The sequence below is a fragment of the Muscardinus avellanarius genome, assembly GCF_963383645.1.
Source record: "Muscardinus avellanarius genome assembly, chromosome: 15".
Taxonomy (NCBI): Eukaryota; Metazoa; Chordata; class Mammalia; order Rodentia; family Gliridae; genus Muscardinus; species Muscardinus avellanarius.
Window position 1 is genome coordinate 18,999,020 of NC_137801.1, and position 14,152 is coordinate 19,013,171.

Below are 14,152 nucleotides of genomic sequence, written 5' to 3' on the forward strand. Positions count from 1 at the left end.
CTAATAACATTAGACAGAGTAATAGTAGTACTTAGAAGAAGTGGCAACTATCCACTTAGTATCACTTTATGCCATCAACCATGCTAAGTGTATTAATATTACCAAATCTAATTTTTACAACAATTTGTGTATATATCAGAGATTACAATAAAAATCCTAAACCATAGGGAGGCTAAATAACTTGTCTCACAGCATGCAGTTAATATGATTTATAGCTAGAATTCCACTGTACTTTAGAATATAACTCCAAGGTTTATGCTCTTAACATATATCACATTGCCTTCCTGAAAACTCTAGAATTTAGTTTAACTGTTATTTTCATCATTTAAAAATGATAAATTAGCCAGGTGTGAGCAGGACATGGTGGCACATGCTTGTAATCCCAGTACTTGAGAGGCTGAGACAGGAGAATCCGGGTTCACAGACAGCCTCAGCTACTTTAGTGAGACCCTCCTCAACTTAATGATTTTCTGTCTCAAAATAAAGAATAAAAAATCAGGCTGGCTGTGTAGCTCAGAGGTAGAATGCCCCTGGGTTCAAGACCCAACACCACAAAAACAAACAAAAAATTAACCAGGTGTGGTGGCACATGCCTGTAATCCCAGTACTGAGGAGGCTAAAACAGGAGATATCACAGGCTTCAGGGAGCCTCTGCAACTTAACAAGGCCCTCAGCAACTTAGTAAGACTATTTCAAAATAAAAGAAATACAGGTGGGGTTACAGCTCAGAGATAGAATATCCCTGGGCTCAACACCCAGTACTGCCAAAAAGAGAGAAGTAATATAGAAGAGATACATCTAAATTGATAATCCAATAGAAGTATGGGTCTATTTTAGTTGCCAACATAACCAAGTTTTACCTTGAAATAATATACCTTGAAATTATTTTTGAAGGCCAGGCCTGGTGGCGCACACTTGTAATCCCAGCATTTGGGAGGCTGAGACGGGAGGATCATGGTTCGCAGCCAGCCTCAGCTACTTAGTGAGGCCCTGTTTCAAAATAAAGATTAAAAAATAGGGATGGAGCTGTAGCTTAGAGGTAGAATTCTCCTGGGTTCCATCCCCAGTACCAAAAAGAAAAAAAAAGCTTTTTGAAGCCGAGTGTGGTGACACACACTTGTAATTGCAGTACTTGGGAGGCTGAGACAGGAGGATCTGGGTTTGCAGACAGCCTCAGCTACTTAGTGAGGCCCAGTGCAACTTAATGAGACCCTGTTTCAAAATAAAGAATAAAAAATCAGGCTGGGGGTGTAGCTTGGAGGTAGAATGTCCCTGGGTTCAATCCCCAGCACCACAAAAAAAATTTTTTTGGAGACTGATTATATAATAAATTTTATAACTGGAAAATATAAATTGTGAGTCATAAATTTATTTTGATTTTTTAACTTTTGGTACTTGGGATTGAATGTGGGGGCATTCTACCTCTACAATACACCCATAGCCCTATGTTTTATTTTGAAACTGGGTCCTGCTAAGTTGCTGAAGGTTTCACTAAGTTGCTAAGGCTAGCCTTGAATCTGAGCTCCTCATATCTTAGCTTCCCAAGTACTGAGATTACAGGCATGTAACACTATATCTAGCTTATTTTAATATAAATATTTTAATATTATAAGTATACTTAATTAAAATATAGCTATTTAATAATAGCTTAAGAAGAGAGAAAAGACTACAAGATTATTATAGCAATGAGAAAAGAAAAGGAACGCTCCAGAAAATAAGTTAAGAATCCCATATGTATGACATCCTCTTTCTCACCTTGACCATCACATTGTCCCGTATCATTTCAAACTCTCTGTGTGTGGTGGTGGTGCTGGGGGGTCAAACTGAAGTTGTCGTGCACGCTAGGCAAGCATTCTCCCACTGAGCTGCATCCCCAGCCCTCCCTCCATTTCAAACTTCATTTTCAAGGTTCAAGGCAGATGTCCCTCCCTGCAGGAGGTCCCTGGCACCTCCAAGCCATTTTAAGTGCTTCCTCCTCCAGTCTCTCCAGAGACTCCTCTTCTGCAACGCATTTAGGAAGATGCCATTATTGTTCTATTTCCATGTGCCCCCCAGACTGTGAACTCTGGAGTTTGTGTCTGCACCTTTCTACCCCAAACCTGCTGAGCACTCAGCCCAAAGCCAGCGCATGGAAATGATGCTGCATAGATGTCGGAATAAACAGAAGAGGGGCAGAAAAAGAGGCAGGACAAGGACGCGAGGGGCGAGTCACCCACAAGCACTCCGCTGCCCGCCCTCACGAGGCCTGGCGGCTCCGAGGCCACGTTCAATATGGCCGACACCTCCACTTCACTTTTTTTTTTTGTGGTGGTACTGGGGGTGGAACCCAGAGGCTTTCTACCTCCGGACTATACTCCCAGACCTTTTTTATATTTTATTTGGAAACAGGGTCTCACTAAGTTGCTAAGAGCCTCACTAAGTAGCTGAGGCTGGCTTCGAACCCATGCGATCCTCCTGTTTCAGCCTCCCAAGCGTGGGGATTACAAGCGTGCGCCACCACGCCCGGCTTCCACTTCACTTCTGACCACCTTTACGGCTCACTTAATTCTGGCCAACATGCAGCGGACTATGTTTTCACTCACACACACACACACACACACACACACACACACACACACACTCACTCATACACATTTGCTGCCTGCATTGTGTGAAAACTAATTCACAAAGGCAATTTTCCAGGAATATTTATCATTGAAAAGTAGGAGCCCACTGTAATTTTAAACACCAAGATGGATTTAACAAGTTTTTCGTAGGTCTGATTGGATTAGAAAAAATCTATGAACATCCTCCCTTAAAGTTTTAAAATGAGTTAAAAATAAAGAAACAGATGTACTGAAGAACTAAGGGCCTAAAATAGCTAAACCTACACACTTTCTAAATAAAGAAATAGCACATATGTAGTAAAAATCTATTTAGTTGATCAGTTTATTAGAAAATAAATAAACAAAACTGTCAGGATTCTTATGACTAGGAAGGCAAGTAAAACTGACTCACTACTGTATGACTTTGAAAAATGATAACAATAAAAAATAACAAAAATGACAACCAAAGATGACAGAGATGGAAGCAGCTCAGTCTTGCTGAGTCTTGACTGTCTGCAGGGACTTTCTAAGTGGTAACTCATTACCCCACCCACCACCCTGCAAAGTACTATTGTTATCCCCATGTTACAGACAAGGACACTAAAATCCATAGTGGCAAGGAAACTTGGCCAAGTCATGGGGTGGCAGAGGGAGAGCAGAACTGACTTCCTGCTGAACCTCCCAAGGTCCACGGGTCAAATGCTCGCGCTCCCTCTACTTTAGCTGTAACCCCTGTAAACTAGGAATATTATCTAACTCCATGGGGTTGTTGTAGAGACCACGTGTACCACAGAATGTGTCCACCCTAAAATTGCACTCGATATTATCTTTCTTCTACTAGATAAGCAAAATAATAAGCATTTAATGAAATTTGCCACATGTCAGGTACTTTTCCAAGAACTTTACATGTATTGCTTCAATTAAGTACTATCACTGTTTTTCAGAGGAGGAAACAGAGGTACTGTAAGACGAAATAATTCGCCTAGAGTAACAAATCTGCTAAGTATTGAAGGCAAGACTAAAATCTTCTCAGGCTTAATTAAGATTCTTAAACTATCTGCCCCAATCATAATTAAAAAGACCACCAAATACATTGTCTACTGATTTTCTATAAAGATGCAAGATAATCTTTTCAAAAATAGTGCTAAAAGAACCAAATATCCACATGGAAGAACAAAAAAAAGAACTTGATGTTGTACCATATTACAAAAATTACCTCTAAATTGACTACAGGACTAAATGTAAGAGGTAAACAACAAAATTTCTTGGAAAAAAAGAAAAAGAAAATCTCTGTGACCTCAGATTATGCAATAAGTTTTTGTTGTTGGTGGTGGTGGTATGGGGCATTCTATCTCAATTTATACCCCCAGACCTACTTTATTATTTTATTTGGAAATAAGGTCTCACTAAGTTGCTGATCCTGCTTCAAACCTGCAATACTCCAGACTCAACTTCCCAAGTGCTGGGATTACAAGCATGCGCCACCCCGTCTAGCTTAGCAATTTCTTATTAAGTTATAATTTTTTTTTCTGTACAACCTTCAATAGACTTCTGAGTATTAACAACCATGAATAAATTCACATGAGAGATGAAGATCTATTTAAACACAGAAACATGTTATCTGATGGTTTTTAGGTGGCAGATACATTCTATTTACAGATATACAAAACTGCACACGTTGTCAAAACTGATTAAAATGTATAGTTTAAAAGCATGAATAATAATCCTCAATAATTCCAACTTAAACTAAAACAAGCCAGGTGTACTGGTGTGTGGCTCTAATCATAGATACTTGGGAGGCTAAGGCAGGAGGATAGCTTGAGCCTAGGACTTCAAGGCTGGCCTGGGCAATACAGTGAGACCCCCCACCCCCACCACCTCAAAGAAAGTAAGTATCTAATATATGCCTGCCACATGAAGGGGTCAGTAAGTGAGCTTGTTACTCAACTCAATCCCAGGGAACCATTTAATTAAAGAGAAGTGTGGCCGGGCGTGGTGGCGCACGCTTGTAATCCCCGCCTCGGGAGGCAGAGACAGGAGGATCGCGCAGGTTCGAAGCTAGCCGCGCGCGCTGGCTTAGGAGACCCTGTTTCCAAATAATAATGTAAAAATAGGTCTGAGAGTGTAGCCCGGAGATAGAAGGGCTTCCAGGAACCCCAGTACCACCAAAAATAAAAAATAAAAAAATAAAATAAAAGAGAAGTGTGGACTCAGCAGTGGAGTGCCTGTTCTCATGCATGAGACCCTAGACTCAATCCCCAGCACAAAGGCAGGGAGAGAGAAGGGGGAGAAAGAAGGCACGCCATTCAAATCTTTGTCAGGTTCCTTTCCTTCTGGTACAAGTACTCTTGCCAGAGAATACCAAGAGGAAGGATTTTTAGTCAGAAACCTTAAAACTACTTTAAGTCTAAAGAGCGTTAGGAAAGTCTGGGGCTCCCTAACAAAGAAGCGTGTATATCCCCAGGCGGAGCCAGGCAGGCGACTGCTCTTACGGAGACAGCCCGCACACCAGGACTGCCGCCCCATGCTCCTTACACGCTGACGCCTTCCTCCTTCTAGGCTACCTGTCTTCATGGTGGACAAGTGATCCTTTCTACTAATGCTGACTGCCTAATTTCCCACACCCTGCTATCCCGACCTCTCGATAATCATTCACTCAGCAAACGTGTATGGGGTGCAAAGATGAATAAAATGAACCCCTTAAGGAAGTCAGACTTTCTAACATTTAAGAGATTCCACCAGCTAAGAAAACCACACAATTATGATTAGATATTATTATGACTCATATCATTTATAGAATAAGAATGTTTTAAAGCATTACAAGAAGAAAATTTTTAAGTAGTGTTCAAATAATCTTCAAATTTGGACACTTCAAAACAAATTACTGCCCAGTGTGATGGCACACATTTGTAATCCCAGTATTTAGGAGGCTGAGACAGGAGGATTGCAGTTTGAGAACAGCCTCAGCTACTTAGTGAGGTCCTCCACAACTTAGTGAGACCGTTTTAAAATAAAGAATAAAAAATAGGATTGGAGGTGTAGCTCAGAGGTAGGAGGTAGTATGCCCCTAGGTTCCATCCCCAGTACCACACACACAAAAAAAATTTACCATATTAAAACATAAGATATCGCCGGGCGTGGTGGTGAACGCCTGTAATCCCTGCACTTGGGAGGCAGAGACCGGAGGATCGTGCAGGTTAGAAGCCAGCCTTGCTGGCTTAAGAGACCCTGTTTCTAAATTTAAAAAAGTATAAAATAGATCTGGGAGTGTAGCCCAGAGGTAGAATGGCTTCCAGGAACCCCAGTACCACCAAAAAAAAATATATATATATATATAAAATAAAACATAAGATATCAATACACCAAGAATTTTCCAGAAATGAAGTAACACAGAAATAGAAAATTAAGAGGAATATATAATTCAAAGCCCAAAAGTCTGTGGTTAGTCTAAGTACAATAAGATACATAACATGATTAAACTGGAGGGATATGTCCAAAGCATTCAGATAAACAACTGGGTAAAGACGGACTTTACAGTCAGGGCCTGATAGCACTGGGCATCAACACATTTTAATCAACTGTCTAGAGATTTACTAATGGAGAATACACTGTTTTTAAAGATTTTGTGCAAGCCGGGCATAGTGGCGCATGTTTGTAATCCCTGCGCTTGGGAGGCTGAGACAGGAGGATCACACAGGTTCGAAGCCAGCCTCAGCTACTTAGTGAGGCTCTCAGCAACTTAGTGAGACCCTGTTTCCAAATAAAATATAAAATAGGTCTGGGAGTGTAGCCCGGGGGTAGAAAGCCTCTGGGTTCCACCCCCAGTACCACCAAAAAAATAAAGATTTTGTGCTATGCATGAATGCTGCTTTTATTAAAGCTTACACTCTGAATTGGATTTAAATTAGGTACATAAAAGTAATCTCTCATCTTTACCTATTTTATAATCGAAGGTAGAAAGCATCACAGTCTCTGTCTGCGAACGATTCTTCAGAAGTTTTAAAAAATTATTATCTTTATTCCTTACATGCCACTTCTAAATTACCTGCCTAACATCTCGGACAATTATTCTCATGAGCACTGTTTTGTTATTGAATATTTCATGTTTCTAATATTATTCTTTTATAAATAATATAATGGGTTATCATGTTTATGGAATGAAAGAAATAGAATGAATAATGGGCCTGTACTGCTTTCTTTTGTTTGTTTGTAAACCTGATTAACATGTTCAGAGATTAGAACCATGTTTAATGTAAACTCTTTTGTATGAAGTATTGAAATCCTCAAGCTTTAGTATACCATGTTACTATAATTATTTCCTTAATTTAAAATATATATATATATATATCACTCATTATGGAAAAATATTTAATTTTTTAAAAAGTTGTATGTAGCATCAATCTCCATAATTCCACACCATTTTCACAATAAAACAATGCTCACATTAATCCATTATTTAAAGAATTTTTAAGAACATATTTGTAGAGGATTTGTTATAATTAAGTTAAACTGTGAGTGACAAAAATTCAGAATAATTAGGAAGACTTTTCTCACATAAATTCTTAAATAATTGTTCTGAAAAGGAAAAAAAATCCCACAAAACTCTTATACTAAGTAGAATTAAAATAGTGATTCTTTCCTTTTCTCTCTTGTTCTTTAATATGATTGTTGTTTTCAATTTAAATGTTAAAAAATTATTGGCTTTACTATCCAAAACCTTACATTTACCTACAATTAGCTAGTGAAATTCACCACAAAACTAAGAAATTAACTGCTCAATTTTCTTACTTATTTAAAAAAATATAATGTATTTTCTCAATTCTAAATGACACAGTAACTTAATATCTCTTAAAAGTAGTTCATGTGTACTTATGAAAAGAATTAAAATTAGATTCCTAACAAAAGCTTTTAAAATGTTTCTTTACTGAATTAAACTTTTTCCTCTAAAATACTTCATATTAAACAATTATATATGTAGGCATATATAAATGCGCTATAAAATAAAAATTTAATCTATGTGTATTATTAAATGAATATTAATTGGCTTGATCCATTTGTAGTCATTGTATTCTGTCAAAGATAACTTTAATATTCATCTCACAGCCCTCTGCTTTCCATCCCCCAGTTTTATGCAAAAAACACAATATATTTTTAGGTTATTCTTAAACTGTTCAGTAAATAAATTGTTCAGCAAAAAACTCATTGCAGACGATACTGAGAACATGCATATACAGAGACGTGGGTTGCTGCATAATATTCTAACAGGAGATGCCTGCAGTGTTCTGAAATAAATTATCAGTATTTTCAACAGGAATACTTTCAGTTTTTCATTTACAGAGTTAAGGGACATTATCTACACAAATATTTTTAACCTCCACCCAAAACTCCCCACATCCTCCTCCAACCTGCCACAAGAACACAGCTGCTTACCATTCATAGCTGTGGGAAACTGAGCCATCATGGTCCTGGATTTTCCTTGCTAGCTCTCAGCCATCTGCAACATAAAAACATGGTGCCATTAATAATACAACAAGGGCAGATCACAGCCTAGTACGCTCGCTAAGCAGCAGGAATGCCTGTCCCCTTCAGTTCACGCTTTCAACAAAAACAATGCAGAGCTTCTGCTGCTGCTGCTGAGCACACAGAATTTACATTTTGGGAAGGGTAGGGCATTCTGTTGGTAGTAAGATACATAACCATTTAAAAAAACAGTCACGTGTTTAACAGTAAATACTGAATAAAGAGAGCCTTGGCATGAACCAATATTTTTATAGAAATCAATTTAGGTGACAGCAAGGGCTATTATATACTCGGTAATAATTTATTTCAGCAAAATCAACTATATAAATTAAGCAATAAGAATAATGTGGAAACCCATAATACTCTTTCAAAAATCCCCAAACAAGAAAAATATCCAAACTACTTTTAGTTTGATCTCCAGCAACATACACACACACACACACACACACACACACACACACACACACACACCTAGAAGTAATTGTTAAAATAAATACACAATTATTAAAATGTATGTGTATTTGTGTGTGTATGGTGCTGGGAATTGACCATAAGGGCATTCCATCTCTAAACTACATCCCCAGCCCATTTTATTTTTTATTTGGAAATAGGGTCTCACCAAGTTTCTGAGAGTCTCACTAACTTGCCAAGACTAGCTCCAAACCTATGATCTTCCTGTCTCAGCCTCCCAAGTACTAGGATTATAGGCATGTGCCACCACATCCGGCTCATAAATCTTTATTTAATCTGAATTACTAGACAAGCACTCTGCACCAGTAAAAAAAGGACCTTCAGAAATGAACAACTCTGGGTTCAGATCCACTCTGTTACTGTCCTAGGCTGTGGCCAGGAAAAAATATCAACTTTTTTTCAAGTCAGATTCCTCATCTATAAAAATTTTACATTTTTATTCTTTAAATTTTACATTTTTATTCTTTATACATTTTAAAATTTTACATTTTTATTTTTACATTAAGCCAGGCATGGTGGCGCACAATTGTAATCCCAGCGCTTGGGAGGCTGAGACAGGAGGATCGCACAGGTTTGAAGCCAGCCTCAGCTATTTGGGGGGCTCTCAGCAACTTAGTGAGACCCTGGTTCCAAAAAAAAGTATAAAATAGGTCTGGGAGTATAGCCCGGAGGTAGAAAAGCCCCTGGGTTCCACCCCCAGTACCACACGCACAAAAAAATAAACACTAAAAATATTAAACATTATCCAGTACACTGCCTGATACATGGTGTATATTCAATAAATGGCTGACATTTTGCAAACACCCAGGAAGGGAGAGTGCAATACTACTTTGAGTCTTGAACTCATTAATAACTGTGAATAATTCAAAATTTGTCCCATGAGCTGGGCATGGTGGCGCATGCTTGTAATCCCAGCATATGGGGGAGACTGAGACGGGAGGATCCCAGTCCAAGGACAGCCTTGGCTATTTAGTGAGGCCCTTTGCTGTTTCAAAATAAAAGAATAAAAAAATAGGGCTGGGGGTGTAGCTCAGAGGTAAAATGCTCCTGGGTTCCATCCCCAGTACCGAAAATAAAAAATAAAAAATAAATTGTCATGAATCCTGAGGATAGAACTAATCAACAGAGATAATGAACCCTAGCATATTTACATCAATGTACTTGGTAATTAAAACTATGGGTCATAATGTTGCAAAATCACTCTTAAAAGACCTACTCAGCAGCTTATTTACTTACATGTATCATTTAAGTATTAGTATTTTTAGAAGCCTAAGAAAAATATTTACACAGGCCATTTTTTTTTTTTTTCCTGGTACTGGGAATGGAACCCAGGGGCCTTCTACCTCTGGACTACACTCCCAGATCTATTTTACATTTTATTTGGAAACAGGGTCTCACTGAGTAGCTGAGAGCCTCACCAAGTAGCTGAGGCTGGCTTCAAACCTGTGAGATCCTCCTGTCTCAGCCTCCCAAGTGCGGGGATTACAAGCGTGCCCCACCACACCAGCTACACAGGCCATTTTAAACAAGGCAGGATAAAGGGGTAACGCACTGTAGAGTCACCAGAAAAATTGGCTGACTAGCTGCCGAGAAGAGCGAGGAGGCACCAATGTCTTCCTGAACTCAATGTGCTCAAAGTCTAGTCCTCAGCGATAAGGACCAGAAGTATGACCATATTTCATGTTTACTTAGTGATCACACTAACAAAACTTCCGGTGTAAACATCCAATTCATTTACTAGAGAACTGACAGCAGCTTTTTTTTTTTGGGGGGGGGCGGGTCTGGGGGTGGAACCCAGGGGCATTTGACCTCTGAGCTACACCCCCTGCCCTATTTTTTATTCTTTATTTTGAAACAGGCTCTCACTGAGTTGCAGAGGGCCTCGCTAAGTAGCTGAGGTTGTCCATGAACCGTGATCCTCCAGTCTCAGCCTCCCGAGTGCTGGGATTACAAGCGTGCGCCACCACGCCCAGCAGCTTTTCTGTGGCCAGGCGTGGTGGTACGCGCTTGTGATCCCCGTGCTTGGGAGGCTGAGACAGGAGGATCACACAGGTTTGAAGTCAGCCTCGGCTACTCAGTGAGACCCTGTTTCCAAATAAAATATAAAATAGGTCTGGGAGTGTAGCCCAGAGGTAGAAGGGTTCCCTACCCAGTACCACCACCAAAAAAAAGAGGGTAGCATGGAGATAGAATGCCCCTGGGTTCAAACCCCAGTACTGCAAGGAAAAAAAAAAAAAGGTCTGAAGCCAACGACAGAGCGGGGATACAGTAAAAGGCCCTGTCGACACTGTCTCTGGTCACCAGCTGCGCTGCCCTTGTGACTTGTGAACTGATTAATGTCTTCTTTTACAAATTTTATTTGAGTTGAGCTTCTGTGGGTTATATCCTCTTGACTCATCATGGGACAATCATCTTTTCCAAAAAAAACTTCATCAAAAAACAGAATAGTGCCGGGCGTGGTGGCGCACGCTTGTAATCCCCGCGCTTGGGAGGCTGAGACAGGAGGATCGCACGGGTTCGAAGCCAGCCTCAGCTACTTGGTGAGGCTCTCAGCAACTTAGTGAGACCCTGTTTCCAAATAAAACATAAAATAGGGCTGGGAGTATAGCCCGGAGGTAGAAAGTCTCTGGGTTCCACCCCCAGTACTACAACAACAATAACAAATAGGGTACATATGCCATCTTAAATTTAGTAGCAACATAAAGAGTAAGAGAGAGCTGCGGTTTAGTTCTGTGGTAGATAGAGCACTGGCCTAGTATGCGCGAAGCCGAGTTTTATCCCCAGCACCAAAGAGTAAGGAAAAAAAGGAAAAGAAAACAAGTGAAATTGATGATATAATATGCTTCACTTAATCTATACATGACTATTACCATTTCAACATACTGTCACCATAGACTGGTCCCGTTTCCAGTGCTCATTAGCGATGTTTCTAAGTGGCTTCTGCAGTGGACAGTACAGCTCTGTAAGTTCCTTTTCTCATAGGTCTGAGCTCATGGATCTACCCACCCTTTCTCCCTCTTATTTATATTCTTTTATTGTACAAATAATTAAAAAGCAAAGGCTTCAGAAACACAAAGTAGTAAAGAACAAAACACAAAAGTCAAGCCGGGCGTGGTGGTGCACGCTTGTAATCCCTGCGCTTGGGAGGCGGAGACAGGAGGATCGCAGGTTCAAAGCCAGCCTCAGCTCCTTACTGAGGCTCTCAGCAGCTTAGTGAAATCCTGTTTCCAAATAAAGTATAAAATAGGTCTGGGAGTATAGCCCGGAGGTAGAAAGCCCCTGGGTTCCACCCCCAGTACCACAAAAGAATTTTTAAAACCCACAAAAGCCAATCTTTACTACCACACACCCAGTATCATCCACCTAGCAACCATTTGTAGTACAGTCTTACACCCTACTTTACATGTTGTAGAAATATATATATTATTTTGTATAATATATATGTTGTAGAAATGTATATATTATTTCATATACATATAAGACACATACACGCCTATATATCATTTTGTTTTCCCTGTTCTGTGACATTTCATATTGTTCTAAGCTTCTTCTAGGACAACATTCATCAAAAAATTCTGTACTTTTAAAATCTGTATAATGTTAAATAAGATGGATTCATCAGAATCTATATTTTAACATTCATATATTTATATCCTTGTTATAAAAACATAAAATATACAAATAAGACCAAAGTCTTATTTGACTACCAATTCCCATCACAGTCCCTTAAAAAGCTAATGCAGGAACTGGGGAAGGGCTAAATGAGCGATGTGTACGTGGATGCCTCCATCATCTTGTGCCCCATTAAGAAGCATAACTGCAATGCACCAATAAAGAAAAAAAGCCAATGTGGTCATGGCCTGTGTCCTTCCACAGATCCTTTTCTGTGCATTAAAATAATATAGCAGGCCAGCGTGCTGGCACACGCCTATAATCTCAGTATTTGGGAGGCTGAGAGGGGGATTATTTTTTTTTTTTTTTTTTGGTGGCACTGGGGGTGGAACCCAGATGCTTTCTACCTCTGGGCTATACTCCCAGACCTATTTTATATTTTATTTGGAAAAAGGGTCTCACTAAGTTGCTGAGAGCCTCACTAAGTAGCTGAGGCTGGCTTCGAACCTGCGCAATCCTCCTGTGTCAGCCTCCCAAGCGCGGGGATTACAAGCGTGCGCCACCACACCCAGCTTGAGAGGGGGATTATAGCAACCTAATGAGACCCTGTTTCAAAACAAAAAGTAAAAAAGGCTAGGGGTGTAGCTCAGAGATAGGATGCCCCTGGGTTCAATCCCCAGTACCTAATAATAATAACAGTAATATTAATAATATAGTACTGATAGTAAAATGGGCAGGAAAAGAATAAAATAGAGGCCGGGCGTGCTGGCACACGCTTGGGAGGCAGAGACAGGAGGATCGCGCAGGTTCGAAGCCAGCCACGCGCTGGCTGTTTCCAAATAAAAATATAAAAATAGGTCTGGAAGGGCTTCCAGGAACCCCAGTACCACCAAAAAAAAAAAAAAAAAAAAGAATAAAATAGAAATATTCTAACATGGAAATTAGTCACAGCCGGGCGTGGTGGTGCACACTTGTAATCCCAGTGCTTGGGAGGCTGAGACAGGAGGATCGCATAGGTTCGAAGCCAGCCTCAGCTACTTAGGCTCTCAGCAACTTAGCGAGACCCTGTTTCCAAATAAAGTATAAAATAGGTCTGAGAGTATAGCCTGGAGGTAGAAAAGCCCCTGGGTTCCACCCCCAATACCACCAAAAAAATAAAGAATACAAAATAGGGCAGGGGGTGTAGCTCGGAGGTCGAATGCCCCTGGGTTCCATTCCTCTACCCACAAAAAAAGAAAGAAAGGAAATTAGCCACACTAAAACCAACAGTATATCCAAAAAGATCTACCACTGAACAATACCTAACCAAATCAAGGTCTAACTTACCCCCAAATACTTTTATACCATAAATTTACAAGTTTTCTTCATTATTCTGAATTCTTTAGTTTTAGGGGTCCTATACTTTTTTTTTTTTAATCTGACCAGGTGTGGTGGCATACACCTGTAATTCTAGTACCTTGGGAGGCTGAGACAGGAGGATCACAAGTTTTAGGCCAGCCTCACCAATTTAGTAGGAACTGTTTCAAAATTTTAAAGTGCCAGGCGTGGTGGCGCACGCTTGTAATCCCTGCGCTTGGGAGGCAGAGACAGGAGGATCGCGCAGGTTCAAAGCCAGCCGTGCTGGCTTAGGAGACCCTGTTTCCAAATAAAAATATAAAAAATAGGTCTGGGAATATAGCCCGGAGGTAGAAGGGCTCCCAGGAACCCCAGTACCACAAAAAAACAAAACAAAATAAAAAATAAAAGGGCTGGGGTTTCAAAATAAAAAATAAAAGGACTGGGAGGTAGAATGCTCCTGGTTTCAACCCCCAGTATCAAAATAAATAAAGAATCTGATGAAACTTATGACTGTACTCCTGAGAAAAAAACATGAATGCATAAAATCTGGCATACAATTCTTACTCCCTCCTCTCCTCTGCTCTGCGGCACTCCCGAGCTCTAAGACACCTCAACTGCCACGGTTC

At 40.0% G+C, this 14,152-nt stretch overlaps 1 protein-coding gene across 4 annotated transcripts in view; it reads right to left on the reverse strand.

Annotated features, from left to right (window-relative positions):
- Positions 1-8,046, reverse strand: part of ITSN2 (intersectin 2) — a gene marked incomplete at both ends in the record, with an annotated part of 129,304 nt that extends 121,258 nt beyond the window's left edge. For all 4 annotated transcript variants that reach the window (XM_080711858.1, XM_080711857.1, XM_080711856.1 and 1 more), the window contains one exon: positions 8,016-8,046. In XM_080711858.1, coding sequence (XP_080567984.1) covers positions 8,016-8,046 — 31 coding nt within the window. The remainder of the gene's footprint in view (positions 1-8,015) is intronic.
- Between the last annotated feature and the right edge of the window lie 6,106 nt (positions 8,047-14,152).